This window comes from Rhipicephalus sanguineus, chromosome 11, assembly GCF_013339695.2.
Source record: "Rhipicephalus sanguineus isolate Rsan-2018 chromosome 11, BIME_Rsan_1.4, whole genome shotgun sequence".
Classification (NCBI taxonomy): Eukaryota; Metazoa; Arthropoda; class Arachnida; order Ixodida; family Ixodidae; genus Rhipicephalus; species Rhipicephalus sanguineus.
The window spans coordinates 53,401,633-53,420,862 of NC_051186.1; the positions used below are offsets into that span (position 1 = coordinate 53,401,633).

General features: G+C 46.9%; 1 protein-coding gene across 1 annotated transcript; it reads left to right on the forward strand.

Annotated features, from left to right (window-relative positions):
• Positions 1-795: 795 nt before the first annotated feature.
• Positions 796-14,433, forward strand: LOC119374190 (transmembrane protein 87A). The gene is made up of 17 exons (XM_037644248.2): positions 796-1,048; positions 1,305-1,368; positions 1,532-1,635; positions 1,705-1,839; positions 2,352-2,379; positions 3,222-3,344; positions 4,072-4,133; positions 4,200-4,320; positions 5,628-5,884; positions 6,949-7,135; positions 8,063-8,121; positions 8,195-8,298; positions 11,433-11,515; positions 11,627-11,694; positions 12,105-12,157; positions 12,727-12,757; positions 13,717-14,433. Exons 1-17 carry the CDS (start codon positions 962-964, stop codon positions 13,756-13,758), a joined length of 1,608 nt encoding a protein of 535 aa, XP_037500176.1. The 5' UTR covers positions 796-961; the 3' UTR covers positions 13,759-14,433.
• The last annotated feature ends 4,797 nt before the right edge of the window (positions 14,434-19,230 follow it).

Consider the following 19,230-nt stretch of genomic DNA (forward strand, 5'->3'; position numbering starts at 1 on the left):
GAACTTGATGAATTGCATCAGAAATAGAACAACATCGGTCAAATGCATTCACTGTGAACTTCATTTTTTGGGCTGGAGGCAAACTTCTTCCACAAAGAATTTCCTAATCACGAGAGGCACTGGCTTAGCTGGGGTGGGGGTGGGGGGTTCAAACTTCCCCCAAATTTTTAAATTTTGCATGTGTGTATATACACGCACACATACAAACGGACGCACGAACATAAAGTATGATCGACCTGCTGATGACAGAGTGGCACTGTGTCAAACATCTCCAAAAGGAGCTGACAAATCGGGTTTTTCTGCAGGCATCTAAATTTCGACCCCACTGATGACAAGAAGTGCATCCGAACACCGTTACAGCGAAGTACGTCTCATCTTACTCTAGAATTGCGGCTTCATTGTATCCGATATTCGCTATAAACGAACATTTCTCACAGTGTCATTGGGACGACACAATTTTGCTTTCACTTTGTTATGTTAAAAAAATCCACTTTTCCAGGTACTGCTTTGAAGGTCTCCTGCATACCTAGCACACTGCTTGCGCGCATGTATGTGTTCGTGCGTGGGTGAGCACTGAGGTAGGTGTTGCGCTTGCGCAGTCTCCATCGCTTTGCGCGCCTCCAGTACGCAAAAACATGGCCTCTGAGATTAATTTCTTTACTAGTGATGACAACTGATCTTGAGGTGCTGCGCCGACTACATAATTCACCCATAAATACTACAATTAGCATTTACAACGACCTTTTATTGCGACAATTTTTTAAAAACCTTTGACGAGTCTAGCCGAATAACCCTGATCAATGTATTCGCGTGCGCAAGTGCGCTTTGCTGTCACGGCTGACACCGTTTGTTTTCTGATGAGCGTGTGTCATGGTGTCATGCTTGTCGAGTTGTATGTGCTGTCGCGATAAACCACTCCATGGCCAAGTGTAAAATATAGCGTTGTGAATGTTTCGAGAAGATGCGGTTATTTTTGGGCCTTTTGTTGTTGTGCGTCCCTTCGAACTGTTTCCCCGACCAAGGGAAGTGGTCTTTCAAGGCTGATAATGTGGGTGTCTTCGTTCGGTCCTCTCTGCGTTCTGCATGTCGTTCCAAAATCCGCCGATCTTGAAACGTTTCTCGCCCAGGTGTTACGTGTGCCATTTGCTTTCGCATACCGCCGACCCCGCTCTGTGCGATATTCTGCGGCGACGTCGCTTTGTGCTGTGTTTCGTGTTGTGTACCGACCGGCGGCGCATGGTTTCTTTCTGACCGAAGGTCCAAACAACCAACCCCCCTTTTTATCTGTTTTTCCGTGATCGCAGGTGTCCAGTCAATACTTCGCCGTTCAGAAGAGCCTCTACAACGGATCCACGGTGTCCGTGACAGGTAAGCTCCTCGTAACCTCGTGAAAACGCATTCTTTCGCCCGTTAAACTACGTCGTATTTCGATGTCGCCGCTCGCCTACGCGCTGTAGCGACACCGGATGGACGCCTTGACGAGCGAAAAAGAAACACGACTGCCAACAAGCGGTGTAATTCTGTGTCGCAGTCTCCTGCGAACCCAGTATACCGGGGAGCGCGCTTATGCTCGAAGTGGGCTGGACGATATACCGCAGTCCCTGCTTCCAAGAGTTCCTCGATGTTGACCTTTTGGTACGTAGCAAAAGTAGCTTAAGAGCTAATATAGCCAACTGTCCTTACGTGCGGATCGCGTGCCTTCAGACGCAGGAGCAGCTAGCCGGGCTGGACGCAGGCGCAAAGCTGTTTGATATGGCCAGCCCATACAGTCGCGGCGACATCGAGCGCCACCAGTGCATGCACCTGATCGACCTGGGAGCGCTCCGACACACTTCACCGGTGAGTCGCCCCGAAACCTAGAAGGTTTTAAAAAATTTTGAGTGGAAGCTTTGCCTGGAGTTTACGTCAAACACATGGCCTTCTCGTGTGATGCCCGATCAGATATAAAGTGCTTTCGTTCTGCTGACTAGCCTATATATAGAATAAGAGATAGCTGTTCCCGACAAAAGTGATACATCTGGGCGAATATTGGTAACTTGATCGCTACTAAAATTTTCCAAGACTTCGAGACTTCTTAAGGAAACCAGTAGCACTAAGACACCCGTTGAACAGTATCTGACCAGGAAAAGGAAAATTACCGGTAATAAATTCGTATGGCGTGTGAGGCAAACGCAGCTTTTTCTTCGCTGTATGCTAACATTTTAACATGCCCAGAGTAAGATGGCGGAGGCCTGGCTTCACATTCCAGGCATGATTTCCACTCCAGCAGTTTTTTTTTCAACCTCCTTGCCCGAAACGACTGTTTTGCACACGAGTCCCAATGCTGAGACTATCTTCTCTGTTTCTTTCAGCTCAAAGAGTTCCTACCAAAGGCAAAGGGTAAGTGGTTCATAGGGAGCGCATTCCCCATTGGGGAATGCACAGGCTTTCTTCTACTGCATTGCCGATGGTGTTTGTTTCATGGAGTGAACATCATTTACCCAGGGTTTTTACTCAAAGATGGCACATCTTAACACTGCTACATTCAGTGCACAGCCAGGTGATGCTACCAAAACTTTTCTTGCCGTCCGCATTCACAACCAAAAAAATTGTTCAACTCATGGGACATAAAACTACACATGTACGAATCGTAATGGAGCATTAAGCCTCATATTTTTACATCACAAGCGTTCATTGCACATCTGAACCTATTCGCCTCTGAACCAACAGATGCGACCAGTGGCCTGTGTGCACTGCTCCACTTCACGACCAACGTGTCGTACGTTGCATTCATGCACCACAAAAGCATACTTGAATAACGAATGATTCTACACAACTGTATGTCCGGGAATTGTAGTCATACACACGCAAATTTTTGTTCCGTAGGAAGCATCGCTGATCACAAACGACTGAATTGCGAGATGCACCGAGTGATTGACCGCGTCACTTGTATGGCCTCCACAGGCTTGCCTGCTGCATACGAAGCAAAATATGCAAGCTCGCAGTTTGAAAATTCACACGCTTAGGACTTGCCTGCATCAAGTGGCGAAAGGCAAGTTTTAGCAAAGACGAGAGTTGGCAGAAAGGCCAAATCGGAACGTGTTTAGGTCAATGCTGTGACTGTGAAAAAATGTGTAATTCCCACGCACGTCGCAGCTCCTTTCAGTTTTTCTATCCAACCATTCGAAATGATTGGGGCAGCAGAGTTTGAGTGGTGCTGTACCGTTCTTGCATGCCAAAAGATGCAGGAGGCAACAAGACGACAGTCCGGCCAACAGCGGCACCGCAGCTGTCCAGCGTGAATGATGACGGCATCTACATGCTCCTGCTGCATCTGCGCTCTGACGACAACTTTTCCGTGCAAGGTGGGATACCTGCAGCATTAAGCTGCTTTTCAGATGATCATGCATTAATGTATATTGGTTATTACATAGAGCTGATTTAGTGTTTCACTTTAGCCTTTAAGCAACAAAGAACAATTGGGGCAGCTCTGCACTGTTGGTGCAAAGACTGCGGAAACAGTGGAACTGGTGGCCTTACCCTCCTCCTTTCCCCGCTCGTCACCCTCACTTCCCTTTCCCATCCCTTGCTATACTATACTATGAAAGACTATGCTATACTTGACCCTATCACCTCCCTTTCCCACTGCTTTGCTATACAACGCTATGATGTTTTAGTCTCTCCGTTCCTCCTTTCCCTCACCATCACTTCCTTTTCCCACCCCTTGCTATACTATACCATGCATGACTATGCTACGCCAGGAGCTGCTTGGCACATACCCGCTTTCTGTAGTGCATACCTGCCGAGTTTTGTGCGGCCCTCGACAGCCTTACCTCCAGCTTAAACGGCTCTGCTGTTAGAAATCCTTGAACACAGGGTGCCGTGGAAGCCGAAATTTCGACAAGCGGTCTTGCCTTCTTCAATGCAGCAACTTGAACAAGACAAGACCACTTGTCGAAAGGGTGGCTCCAGTGACATCTCGTGTTAAAACATTTTTCATTGCTTCACGCTTCCATCTTCCCTTGAACTTCTACTTTAGCCTTTAGTGTCATTTAAGGTTATACGAGCGCGTCTTCTTTTTCCCCCATCAAGTGGACTTGGCCTTGCGGGGCAGCCATGGCTACTTGTCGGCCGTCGACTGGCCCTTCCTGCCGGTGAGTCTGGCAGCAGAGACGAGAGTTCGGGGTGGGTGACTCTGTCGGGGCATTGTTGGTGCGCAGTTCTACGGCGTGATGTGTGGCGTGTATGTGGTGTACGCCGTGGTGTGGCTGGTGGTGTCGGCTCTCCAGTGGCGAGACCTGCTGCGCATCCAGTTCTGGATCGGCGGTGTCATCTTTCTGGGTGAGTGCTGCTCCCCCAGCCCCAACTGGCATCTGAGGGTTCGCCTTGCATGCCGCAGTATCATCGCATTTCACTGGCGTAGCCAGGAGCGGGGTTGGGGGTATTTCAGTTTTCAATTTTGCATGTGTATGTATATACACGTGTGCGGACGCATGCACAAATATACATAGAGGGTAGTTGTGGTTAAGCCCTCCCTCTCCCTAAAAAAATGTCTGGCTACATCCCTCATGCAAGTGGAAACTAAACTTCATCCGTCCTCCCACTCCCCCCTTTCATTTTGTTCTTTTCAAGGAGCCAGGTTATAACAATTATCAGTCATAACAGTGGAAATTTTGTGGCACCTGAATATTGTTAGTATAACTCAGTTTGATTGTATTCACATTCACCGCCAGGGCCGTGACTGTTTTACTCCAGTCATGCTGAGCAGAAGGGCTGAAAATGTTGTGTCAGTTGCGACACATTTCTTAGTTTGTTTAGCAGAGAAACCTTTTACAGACAGGCATGAGAAAGGACGCACGTGAGTGCTACTCTCAGCAGTAGTGACTGCATGCGTATTGTCTTGTGTCCATCAGGGTTCCTGAACCACTTTTCCAAGTAGTCGTCGAATGACCTCAGTATCAGAAATTTATTGCCTCACGAATCGATGGCCACAAAAATTTCTCGAATCCATCAAGAATGAGTGGAGTTACAGGATTGTGTCGCACACTTTCTCTCTTTGCTAGTCTTGATGATCGGGCTGGAAGCTACGCAGGGAGGGATGACACGGGGAAAAGAAGTCACGTCAGCGTGCATTTAAGTGCGTGTGATGAAACGCGATCGCTCTCTCCCACTGTGATTCCTGTGCACAGGTGTGGCTACCGTGTAATGTTAGCGGACTATGGCGTGCTATGGCTTGCCACGAGGTGCCGGCACGTGGCAGCACCCCATGACAAGAAGTGCATCCGATTCAAATGCTGCCCTTGATTTATGTTGGCTATTGACCAATAGCATGCTATCTGTCATTCGATGTGAAACAGCAGGCGCCGGCAGCTTCGAAGAGACTGAGCACAGGCCTGAAAATTTATGAAAAAAGGGTGCCTGAGAAAATGGCAACTTCGCACTCCACAACCCTCCTTGCCGTGCACAGCTGCAACATTTGGCTGAGCTGTTCATAGCAGTGTCTGCTTCCCGCCAGATCTGTTTTCTCACCAAGCCTGAGGGGTGGTTCACGACCCCTTTAAAAAGGCTTCCGTGCTCTTGAGCACCATAAAAGTGTACCAAACACTGGCCGTTTCTGTACACGTGAACACATACTATCGTGCGTGCAGGCATGCTGGAAAAGGCGGTCTTCTACGCCGAATACCAGTCGATCAACACAACGGGCCGCTCGGTGCAAGGTGCCGTGCTCTTTGCCGAAGTGCTGTCATGCCTGAAGCGTTCCCTGGCACGGCTCCTGGTGGTGGTGGTCAGCTTGGGCTTCGGCATCGTCAAGCCCCGGCTGGGGCCCATGCTCCACCGTGTGCTGGGTCTGGGGGCCGCCTACTTTGTGATGGCCTCCGTCGAGGGGTGCCTGCGCACACTCAAGGTGGGCGTGGCGAAATCAGACCTTCTAGCTTGCTAGGGGGGTGTGTGGCATTACTGCTTTTGCAAGTTTTCTAATACTAAAGTGACGGTGACACCGATATTTCGAGATTGGAATTATGCATGACATGTTAAGCTGTACACGTACCGAGCAAGCTGGCAAAATTTGAGTGCTTTTGTTGCAGTGGACAGGGTCTGTCCGTCAAGGGATGAGACTGGGTCTAGTAGAAATAGTTTATTGGTCCGATCAATACATGTTATTTAAATTCTTCAAAATAGGTTCCTTGGGCATGGATGCACCAATTACAATGCAATTCCCACTCTGCAAAGGCTCCTGAAAGTCAGCTGTCGTTACCTCACTTAGGGACTGCGTGACAGCCCGGCTGGAACACGGTCGAAACGGTGACCTTTCAGCTTTCTCTTGAGCTTTGGCAACAGGAAGAAATCTATTGGGCTCACATCAGGGCTGATGCAGCCCTGATGTGATGTGATGAGATGTGAGCTTGGCAGACTTTTTCCTGTTTCCAAATATCAAATGAAGCCAAAAAGGTCACCGTTTCAACGGTGTTCCCACCATCCAACGGGCTGTCACAGAATCTCTGAGAGAGGTCACAGTAGCTGACTTTCAGGGAGCCTTTGCAGCGTGGGAATTGTGTTGCAATTAGTGTATCGACACCCAAGGAAACTATTTTGAAGCATTTAATTAATCTGTAACAACCGGATCAATCAATTCTTTTTACCAGACTCACTGTCATTACCTTACGGACAGACCCTGTCAAGTTTGTTTGTGCTTCAGACACACTAATAAGTGTCTGAAGAGGTCCCACATACCTAGTGGTGGTCTTGTGCCAAGAAAGTTGGGACGTTATGTGAGTGTGGTTATTTGGCAGTGTCCTGCGCACATGTTGCTGCATTTGTTTGGCTAGCATGCACATGACGAGGTTCTGCATCTGAAAGCTTTCAAATCAGTTGAAATTGCGTGCATCACACTTGATGCTTGCAGCGAAAGTGTTGTGTCCAGTGACGATGCATCTGTTGTGAAGTCTCTTGGCGATCTGTTGAGTGCAGCCCAAGAACACACCTGACCGGTTGCTGGTGGTCCTGGGAATAGGGCTGGCCCTGGTGGACAGCGTCATCTGCTGGTGGATCTTCAGCAGCCTGAGCCAGACGACACGCACACTGCGGTTGCGTCGCAACATCATCAAACTGTCCCTATATCGTCACTTCACTAACACTCTGGTGTTCGCCGTCCTGGGTAAGTGCGCGAGCATTCAGTGCAGAGGATTGTCCGTCGCTGCAGCGTCTCTCCCGCTTTCAGTGTCCGAAATGAATTGTAGCTCAAGAAACACAGGCACAAAATGAAGACAGGAGATGACATACGCGCGCTAACTACCAGGAAACGTTTATTGAGCACCAGTGTTTATACTGTGCTCATCCCTGTTGCACATGCGCGCACTACTTTTTAAGGACAACTAACTCTTTTAAGGACAACTCTTTATCTGACAGGTGTACAGAAGGGGTGCTGACACAGGCTGGAACAATAAAGATATCTTTTCTGCCTCTATAATCTAGCACGTGAGCCTGTCACCACTTCTGCTGAGAACAATACGCTATGCAAAAAGAAGTTAACAGCCACAAGAACTGCACTGCATTGCCAACCAACCATCACGTGCCGTTTTCTTTACATTTTGCTCAGTTCTTTCAACCATTCATTCAAACATCACCCCGTCTTCCCTATATCTTGTTCACCACACGACAGTGGAAAACAGTAAACTACATTAGTAATGCACGTAAGAAACGAACCTCTGTGCTGCTCTTTGCAGCCTCGTTGCACATGAGCGCTTTTCTGATTGCAGAGTTTAATCAGCTTCTGTGGCGCTGAAAACATAATTTTCACTTTAGAGCGACCTGCAATCTTTTTGATGTTATGGGACAGCTTATGAATAGATGGGATGTCAGCAACCCTTCTGTACACCTGTCAGATAAAGAGTTGTCCTATCTTAGGAAGTAGTGTGCGCGTGCGCGACAGTGATGAGCACAGCATAAACGCATGTGGTGTTCAATAAACATTTGTTGGTAGTTAGCACTCACATGCCGTCTCTTTTGTCTGTGTCTTGTGCCACAAATCGTTTCTAATGTACTATAACCAACAGGCCCAAATCACCACAATTCTAATTTTCAGCATCCGTCGTGTTCATGGTGTGGGTGACCTTCGATCACCGCACAGTCGAGTGCCTGACGGTGAGTGACCGGTTACCGGCTGCTTACCAGCCGGTCGGCGACTTTCGCTGGAACTAGCCTTGTTCTCACGCAGGACTGGAAGGAGCTGTGGTTTGACGAGGGCTACTGGCACTTCCTCTTCTCCCTGGTTCTGCTGGTCATCATGGTCCTCTGGCGGCCAACGAACAACAACAAGCGGTGGGTAACGTTTTCTGAGTTAGGCCCATCTTGTTAACTAAAGTCGGTTAGCGTTGCGCGCAAAGCACCGCAATTGTGTAAAGTCATTATTTATGAGCTAGAAACATCCACTTAAGGAATTGATTACACAGTTCTATATTACGAGGGCGGTCCGATAAGTACTTAGCCTCACCGCGACAGCGTGACGCTGTCGCATAAGACATATACTGACGTTGAGTACTCTCTCTTAGAGGGACACATGCAAAGGTCCAGTCGAATCGGGCTCGCGGTTTTCTTTCGGCCGCTCGAGGAAGCAGGTGATGTTCGTGTGTCCGTTAAAAATGGAAAAAGAGCAATATCGGTCGGTGACTCAATTCTTGTTTTTGGAAGGGAAATCGCGCAGCGAAATCAAAGAGCGACTGAATGTCGTCTACGGTGAGTCTTCTCCTTCAATGACAACCATCAAAAATTGGTTCAACGAGTTTAAACGTGGTCGCACGTCGGCTTTTCATGTGCCTCGCCCAGGGGCCCCGCAAAGGGCTACCACGGCCGATAACGTGACAAAAATCCACGACCTCCTATTGGCAGACCGCCGAGTGAAGGTGCGCGAGATAGCTGAGACAGTAGGCACCTGAAAAGACCGCGTGGGTCATATCCTGCATAAAATTTTGGGTATGAGAAAGCTGTCGGCGCGGTGGGTGCCGCGTTTGCTCACTCCGGACAACAAGCGCGTCCGTGAGACTACTTCGGAGCAGTGTTTGAAGCTGTTCAAGCGTAATCCGAAGGAGTTCCTGCGTCGTTTTGTGACCGTCGACGAAACATGGATCCACTGGTACACACCAGAGACCAAAGAACAGTCGAAACAGTGGACTGCACCCGGAGAACCTGCTCCGAAGAAGGCAAAGACTGTCGCATCGGCCGGAAAGGTGATGGCCACCATTTTCTGGGATTCTCAAGGTGTGATCGTCGACTACCTTGAGAAGGGCAAAACGGTGACAGGACCCTGCTACGCCGAATTACTGGGCCGATTCGATGCCGAATTGCAAAAAAACGGCCACATTTGGTGAAGAAAAAGGTGCTCTTCCACCATGACAACACGCCAGCTCACACCTGCGCCGTCGACACGGCCAAGTTGGTCGAACTGGGCTACGACGTGGTGCACCATCCACTCTGGTCTCCAGATTTGGCCCCGAGTGATTTCTTCTTGTTTCCCAACTTGAAAAAGTCACTCGCCGGACAAAAATTTGAGTCGTATGAAAAAGTTATCGCCGCCACAGAAGCCTACTTTGCAGCTCAGGCAAAAACGTATTTTTTTGGTGGGATCAAGAAGTTGGTGGATCGCTGGGTCAAGTGAATAGAGTTGAAACAGGACTATGTTGAGAAATAAATTGACACCATTCCAAAATTTTCGTTTTTCTTTTGAAGGCTAAGTACTTATCGGACCGCCCTCGTATGACTAAGTTATTAGTCAGGTAAACTCATTAGTAATGAGGGAGTTGTGTATAGTTGGCTACAACATAAGAAAAAAAATATCAGCTCCACCCACCGCCATTGCTGTCCCTCCCTTGGAGAATTTGCATAAGTGCTTCATCCATCGGCATTTACTCATTTTCATGACATCGATCACTTCTTGAGTGTTTGGGATAGTTGACTTTCTCAAACAGACATGCCTTTGTGTAGCTGGTTTTAGTTTGGAAACTTGCACGCCTGGAGTAAGTTTCATCAGAGATACTGACATTGCTGCTATACCAAACATAATTTTGTTGGTAGTAACAATGAACCTTTAACTCTTAATATGCGTAGCATTTACGTTAGCTGAAAAAATGTACTTAGAGCAGAAACCAGCAAGTGCAACTCTCTTTCACAGGTGACGTCAGGTGCACTGCGATTTGTGAGCGGAGCTTACATTGGGGGGGGGGGGGCCTTTATTTACTTCACTGCCATTGATAGTGTGGTCCGATACGTGTGGGCCTCTCAAAAGTTTAACTGCTACGAAATTTCACTTGGCTAAATTCATTATAAGCATTGTAATGTAGATGCGCTGAGCAAAATGCACAAACGATCGAATGGATTAAGTGGACAGGACGAGTGATGCTGTCCACTTATTCCGTCACTCGTTTGTGCATTTTGCTCAGCGCATCTACATTACAATGCCGTACCAACTAGCCCAAATTGAAGCTTTGCTAACCATTATAAGCAAGTAGTATGGACCGGTAAAGCCATCTTGGCAAAGACCCGCCAGGCGGTCTAGTGGATATCGTGCTCGACTGCTGACCCGAAGGTTGCGGGATCGAAACCCAGCTGTGGTGGCCACTTTTTTGATGGAGGCGAAAATGCTTGAGGCCTGTGTACTTCGATTTAGGTGCACATTAAAGAAGCCCAGGTGGTCAAAACTTATGGAGCCCTCCACCATGGCGTCCCTCATAATCATATCGTGGTTTTGGATGTTAAACCCCAACAATTATTATTATTACAGTTGCGGCTGTATGGCAAAAAGGGGGGGCAATACAAAACAGGGACATAGAGAAGAGGACGATGACACAGGCGCACACTCGCAACCGGAAGTTTATTGAAGGGGCAACGCATATATAGCTTACACATTAAGCATGTGGTACGGTTTCTCTTGCCTATAAAAAAGGGGGAAAACCCTCCCCTTTTTGTTTTATTTCCACCTCCCCCCCTTTTTTTCATTGTGACGCATGTGCCCTCATAAATCAGATGTGAAAAGTCATTCTGTTTTTATAGGCGAGAGAAACCATACCACGTGCTTAATGTGTGAGCTATAGTATATGTGTTGCCTCTTCAATAAACTTCCAGTTGCGAGTGTGCGCCTGTGTTGTCGTTCTCATCTTGATGTCCCTGTTTCATATTGCGCACCCTTTTTTGCTTTTTAAGATGGATCGTCACCAACTGTCAATTAATCGATTAAAACATCACGTGACTGTTTTGCTACTCCTTTGAGGCTTGCCTGTATTTATATTTTTGCAAAATGTGTAGAGGTCCCGGACAGTGGTGTAAGTGTAATGCAAAAGAGAAAATTTGATTTGAAGCCCTATACTACGCACCTCTCACAGCCCAGTACTATACATAGTTTCTGTTAATCCACACGAATCACTCAAATGTGCGTGCATGCATTTGCTTTGCCTTGTGTGCAGGTATGCCTTCACTCCTCTGCTGGATGCTGCTGACGACGAGCTGGAGGAGGAGGAATATCAGCAGCAGCCTCATGATTCTTTCGGTGAGTTGATGTCATGTGTGTTCTTTATCTGGCCACGTCATTACTGGTACCACCTTTCATTCATTCATTCATTTCAATTCATTTAATTGGTGTTCACACATGCACTTGCAGAGGGCATGAAGATGCGAGCCACCAACAAGCCAGCGACGGGCCAGCCAGCCGCCAACAAGGAGGATCCGGTGGGAGGCTGCTTATATTCGAGAAATCGTGGCATGCCCGACTTAAATTGCTTTCTCAAGTTGCGTGCTTCGAGAATACCAAAGATATCGGTCATATGGACACATCGAGCTCTACGCGATCGCTCTTCGGAAGAATTGGGCTCGTTGGTAGAACAGAGTTTAAGTTTTGATAGACCGCGCAATAAAAACAGAGGGAACAGAAAAGAGAACGGAGTGCTGGTCAGTGCTCTGGTCCCCTCTTGGCTCTCTCCGCTCTTATTCTGCTGTATATTGAAATGTAAGTCTCAATAGACGGTAGTACCCACTCTTGGTACGCATTCGTATTCATTATGAATGATCGGAGATCTTTTTTCGCGTGCAGCACATCGTGAAGAAGCAACGTAAGTTTCTGAAAATGTGTTCTGTCGCAGGAGGACGACCTCAAGTGGGTCGAGGAGACCATACCCTCATCCCTGGGAGAAACGTAAGTTGGCTGCGAATCCCAATCGTTTGATGGGGGCCCACGTCTATTTTTACAGCGAAGGTGTGTTTGTCTACACTGTGCAGTAGTGGTAGTAGTAGTAGTAGTAGTAGTTATGCAGATCACGTGACCAGAGGGGAGTACATAAATAAATAAAACGAAATGATGTCGACTTTTGGTACAAAATACTGGGAAAGCAATTTGAACTTTAATAAATTACGTTAATTAGGGACATTATAATTGTACTAAACCAAGGCAAGGCACTTGGGCGCGTAAGAGGGTCATGTAGATAACAGAGAGCACAACGCTTGGCAGGATTTTCGTTGCGCCAGCGGCAAATCACGTGACGTGAGGCGTTCGCTAAAACGCTGCTGCCTGAACCCACAGGTCACATGATCTCACTTTGTCCAATCAAGTGCGAGTGCACGTGTTTCAAATCGAGTGGCAGATTTACGACACCACGTGATCTCGCTAGCCAGTCGCATAGACGCGCCTTTACAGCTTTGCTGTCCGACGGTTTTCATGGCCTGGAACTGGCTCAATTTTTTTTTTTTTTTTATCTCTTCTTCCAGGGCTCTGCCCAGCCTCCTGGACTCAGACGAGGTGAGTGCTGCTGGCCACGTGATCGGTCGGGCACAGGTTCTATCAATGCCACGACTGGTGTTTGCTACGTGCAGTCATTTATTTAAGCACTTCTTTGCATGATAGTTGTAGGAAGTGGATTTTTTTTTTTTTTACTCGGGAGCTCGTGAAATGTGCATTGTCTGAGCAGGGATAAGGATAAATACTAAACTGTGGCTCAGCAAAAGATTGCGGGTTTGATGCCACAGTGGCTGTGCATTGATGAGAGTTGGGTAAAGGGTGGCTGCATACATCTAGAGCGTTCCCCTACAGTTCTATAATAACCTGCATGTTGCTTTGGCACATTAAAGAACCTCTTGCTATGTTTGGGCATTTCAAACTGATAGTCTGTGGTATTAAAGAGTTAAGGGAAAGAAGAACGCTGCCTGTAGACACTGGTAGGCTGTCTGTATCGATGTCAAAAGGATGCGCCGTAAAGACTCATCTCAATGGTATTATGTGAGAACGGTCCGAACGCTCAATCTGTAATATCGTTCTGCACCCTAGAAAGGTTCAGGCCCTTTGGGGCATATCTTTTGACGCTAGAATGATCATTGTCTGGCTTGCTTGCATTTCCTCTTTTCAAAACTCCGCGCTTGCTACTTCTGCATCAAGAAATCAGTGTCACGCCGATAGTGCACATGCCATTTGTGACCTGAAAGTGCCACGCGTGTGTTGTTTCGGCAGGCGAAGGCACACAAGATGATAATTCATGTTGTTTGACAACTGTTCCCAACAGGCATTACACCTTTGCATTTTCCTTCACAGGCAGTTGAACAGTTGTCTTGAACGAAGCGTAAATAGGGTTCTTTGCCCGTGTGTATATATACGTGTAACTACTGTTTCTCTGCCTTTTTATGCACACTTCAGTAAACAATGACGCCATTTAAGTGAGTTCGCTTGCTGGGCGAGGTCTCCAAGCACTTCTTTCTCTTTCGCAGGAAATCATGACCGTGCGGTTCGAACGGAACAAGATGGAGTGAGGACAGAGCTGTGTTTGTGTGTGTACAGCGAACGGGCCAAAACACCGGGAAGCACGTCCAGTGCGCCCGAACTGTGGGACAAGAAATGTGTCTGCCATTCATTCGATCGAGGCTTCCTCTGCAATCCAGAACCACTTCCGGTGCGAGAAAAGCTACGCACGGATTATCACTTTGGTTGTTATAATACCTTCCCCCTCCCTCTCCGCCCGGTAACTTCCCTATTTATTTCACATAGCCGACTGGCCTGTTGAATTGTTACATAAAGTGTGTGGTTCCTTCCTGGTCTTCTTACTATACACATCGATCTAACTGTGTTTGCTTTGTTTCCTTTTGTGATGGAATGGCGGCACTCTAGTCTCCACGAAATGAATGCTGCCAATCGCTAGCGAGCGATATGGGGGAGACATTTTTAAAGCAATTGAACTGATGCACAGCTGTCTATTGCTTTTCGCTTCGAGAATCAATAGAGTCATAGAAGTGCACATACTAATAAGATACGAAAAACGGGACGGGGCAGTTTTGCACAGTCATCTATTCTTGCAGGTTCAAGCGATCGACGCGCTTTGCATGGCAAAGCATGCTTGTATTCTTGTCGTGCCGTCCTTGCCATGTCTGTGTGGTGGCAAGACTTCCCTGTGTTTAGATTCTGTAAATAATAAACGAGAACCTTCAAGCAAGGTTGTTTGTCAATGTGTGGAGCATTTGCGCTCCGTTTGAACCTCCCTTGCGACTACCTGGCAGGTTGACTACTAACTACAGTCTTGGGAAGTCTCAGTCGTGGTGTTTCTTGCAATGACCCATAGTCAGGTACAACTTTCGAAAACTTTCTGTTGGGCAAGTTGGCGTACATTCATATTGTTGTTAATATAAACAACTTTAGAAGGCAGTGGCATTTGCACCTCAAAGGCGGATGCGCGCAAGCCTGCACGAATGAGTGCGTGCTCCAGACCGACGTCATAGTCTGGACAGTCGGTGACCCTGTCGTTGGAGAAAGTCGCCAAGTATACATGAGTGAGACCGTTTCTTTACTCGTGGAGACAATCGGCCGCTGTGCTTCGGTTATCTGGGCGGCGCCTCTCCTGGCTTCGTAAGCCGGCTCCAAAAGTAAGTGTCGTGCTGTATGCTGTTTTATGAATTGGAATGCCAGGACATAGCCAAATCCAAAGTAGCCATATCCTGGTGACTATGGATTAGCACCGTTCTCAGAGAGCAGACACCTTGAAGATGTGCCTGGCTAGCAGTGTTCTGTCAGTCGCAGCGATTCATATTGTACTCATACAGCATGTTATTTCTTTTCTTAGTATTACACAAAAACATGTTTGATTTAATTATGAGGGTTTTCGCCTGGATAAACAATAGTATTGTGAAACGAAAAGCACGGGCTGGCTATCAGTGTTGGAGGACAAATGGGGTCAATGTGCAGTGTGACCGTTTGTCTTATTTTCTTCTTTTCGTCGTACACTTATGAATTGGAGGTGAGTAAACTGTGGCACATCAAATTTACGTATGCGTACTAATTTCCTAAAAGTTGAAGCTAGCCTTTGAATCAAATCATTGCAGGAGTATTTAGCAGCTGTATACGTGTTGTGTTTGCAAAAGCTATTCTCGTATAACAAGCCGTGCACAATTTTCAAGGCCAAGAACTGTATTCTGGCAAAGGAACTTATTTTTCACGCAGCAGAACGTGATGCAGAATATGAATGGTTGCATTATGTGCACCATGACCTAAAAAAAAATACAAATGACACAGTGCTTTTACAACTGGAAAATGCAGACAGTTCTGGTTGCGTAGTTGTAAATGTAAACTGCACGCATCATGTGTCTCTCTTCATGGCATTTTTCACGACAATTTCCCTCAGTGTAATTTACATTCTTGTAAGAGCGCTGGATCTGCCATATTTTTATTGCGATAGCAATTATATGGACACACTCGGCTGATTTTTGCCGTCGCCATCATGTCTCGGATATGTATATGTATGTATACATATAAAAAAGATAAGAGAAAAATAAAGCAGAAGAAAAAAATTCTGAATCACCCGACCGGGGAGATTCGAACCATTGACCCCTCACTCCCCAGCCCGCTGCATTAGACAATTCAACCATGCCCCACGCACGCGCCGGCGAAATAACGGCGAGCTATTTATATACACCATTTACCGCTGGTGGTAAGCAAATCTCGGAGGAGCGCGAGCGTGTTTTCTATCACGCAACGCTCCTAATCGTCTTTCAGTTTGAAAACTGCCCTTGAGACAGTGCACGACAAAGTGGCCCTTTTCTGTACCCACTCGTGATGTGGAAGGAAAAACAAACAAACAAAGAACACCGGGCAAACCTTGCATCGGACGCCCCCGTGTGGCAGGAGACGCAGGGGGTCACTCCACGCACCGCAGTTTAAAAGAAAAAGATCTAATAGCATCTGATTCTCCATTGTCGACACTTGTAGTGCGTTGCTCAAGCACAAAGATGTAACAAATGCGACAGTTGTTAGTTCACGGTTGCCCTGTGCATGCCTGTGCGTTATTTTTGGGTGTCCTTCTTAGTGCTTCAGCGACGTGTTGCTAGTATCGAACTGCTTCTCGCTCTTCGTGTGACATTCCGATTTCTTGCTATCGCATTCATTGCTTCGCCCTTGCGACGAAACAGTGACTTTTTATTATCCGCATAATTGCAAGTGAACTATTGATATTGCGGGGTAAAACATTGGGGCAGCTACGCACTTGTGGTGTGAAGACTGAGGAAGCAGCGAAGCTAGTGGCGTTGCCCTCCTCACCCTCGCTCCCCTTTCCCACCCCTTGCTGTACTCACAGGTCGGCAAACTCACTCATGAGTCGACTTACTCATACTCACTCAGACTCAGATCGAGCCGTGAGTCTGAGTGAGTTGGGCTGAGTAATATTTTCGTGAATATGAGTCCGAGCGAGTCCGTTTGAGAAAAATTTCAGTGAGTCTGAGTGAGTCCGAATGAGGAAAATTTAGGTGAGCCTGAGTCCGAGTGAGCCCTAAGGGCAAAGTATATTTCATGAATGAGTCTGAGTGAGCTCCACATTTTTTTGCCGACGTATGGTCGTATCTACTCAACTTCAGCATTACTATCAGCCATATCACTCATGTATTATACTCGCGTCTACTCACACTAATTTCAAAGCACTAGCGTTCATACGCCATATCAATAATTATTGATCAGAGGCGTGAGTTTCGGAGAGGGGCGAGGGGAGGAGGGTTTGGCCTCCCTCTGGCAAAATCTTTCATGGAAGTTCTTGCTAAAATATCCCGTGTGAGTCATCCCTTTCGATAGAAATGTCCTTACTGCATTGTAACTATTGAGAACTCGTATTTGAAAGATGAAAACGCGTCATGTAGAACACCAGTTATATGAGATATTGATGTTAAAGAGCGTTGACACTATGGTCGATAAAGTAAATTATATGCTCATGGACTCGTGAGTCGACTCACTCAGACTCAGATTGAGCCGTGAGTCTGAGTCAAAGTGAGTCTGAGCGAGCAATATTTTGGTGAGTTTGAGTCCGAGTGAGTCCGGTTGATACAAATTTCAGTGAGTCTGAGTCCGAGTGAGTTCGGATGAGAAACATTTTGGTGAGTCCGAGTCAGAGTGAGTCCTAAAGGCAAAATACGTTTCATGAGCGAGTCCGAGTGAGCTCCACATTTTTTGCCGACCTATGGCTATACTATGGCATACATGGCTATGCTTGCCCTCTCTGTTTTCTATCTTTTTTTGTGTCTGTTTCTCTATTATTTTATCTGTCTATCCTTTCCTCTCTTTCTGCCCTCTCTCTCTGTACTCGTTCTTTCGCCCATCAGAGTTATTGCATCGCATGCCGGACAAATCGGAACGTGTTCTGGGAGCGAAGCGGGAGATGAAAAGGACGAAGAGAGTGCGTGCCAGTTCACGATGATAGTTTTCTGGTGTCGCCACATGGCATAACGAAAAGCTTAACAGCCCTGCTGTAAAAGCAAACGGATTTGCCACTTATTGTTAGACAAGCACTACATGGAGAATCGGTGCTTCGTCCTTCTACTAGTTCGTGAACAAATCCAGCGCATCATCGAAAATGTCGAGTGCACTCGTTCCCACAAATGCTTTACCACGTACGGTAAGTGTGAATTTTCCAAGCACTGATGCTCATTAAAGCAAGGTGATTATTTCAAATGGCTTACCCACATTTCAAACACAAAATTAGATTCTGCGTGTGTCTACTACGATGCAATTACAAGGCACATCATAGGGCGAAACCTGAGGTTTACTTTGACCTACAGGGGGTTCTTTATCGTGCACCGAAATCAATGTACACTGGTGTTTCTTGGATTTTGTTTTTGAGCTCGGGGACTCGCCGCCCTCTCATTACCTGCAAGCTAGCAATACATGCACACATACACGCGCACCCCCTCACAAGCCAAATGTGCAGACCGGTTCGGTTTTGAAGTGAACGCTTGCAAGCAGGACGTGCCCAGATTTTGCACTCTCGCAAGAGCGCAGTTGCCAGTAATTGCAGCACAGGCGGTTAGCAATTCTGACTCTTTTCGACAAATCTGTGCAGTGCATGGTCACCGTTTCTGCGTGCGCTTGGGGCGTCGGAAGTGAGAGGTGCCCATTTGTGTTCCCTTTAAGTGTACCGTAATGCTACATAAAAGCAACTCAACCGTGTGGGTTGCCCTTCCTGCTGTCAAAGATGAGGACATTAAAAGTCCTTGTCATAACAGGCAGTAAACAGTACTGGCTGAATAAACAATAATTTGCATCTACTTGCGAGCCATTTCTGGGGATGCGGGGCGTAAGCATGCAACACATTTTAGCACTTCACAGGGCGTATGGGGGGGGGGGGCACCCTAGTAACTTAAGAGGAGTGCGGGGGAAAAGTCTGCCCCATACATTGACTTAGTAGAGAGGTGGGGCGCTGCGATGAACCCTCGCCACCCCTGATGAAAAACCCTGCACACGTCTATGGCACTTACAACAATAATCCTCATGCTAAATTCAAACCAATTAACAGTTAACTCAAGGGTTCCAATTATGCATAAATGCTGCCTTAACATTTAGCTTCACATCATGCAGTTCTCCGTTGTCTTTAGTTTCATTATAGCTCCTAAAGATCCCCAATGTCAAAGCCAGATCAAGCGAGTACCTTCAAAGCGGCTTCTTGCAGAAAGAGTTCACTTTTGTGGGAGTAGACTGGCGTCAAGAGACCACTGCATGTGAGAAAAGTAAATTTCCCACCAATTCGTGAATGCATTTGGTTGAACTGCACAGTACACATTAGCACGTTTGAAAAAAAAATTGCTGGAAATCCAAATTCAAAGCTGCCTGCCAAAGAAGCAGGAATATTCAGCTTTTTCTTGTCTGATGGTGACTGTACATCGAAATCGATGCCGACTGTACATCGATTGAGACTTTTCCCGCTGAAAAAAGTTGTTCAACTTGGTTGCATGCATTACTTACAAATGCTCTCTAAAAGA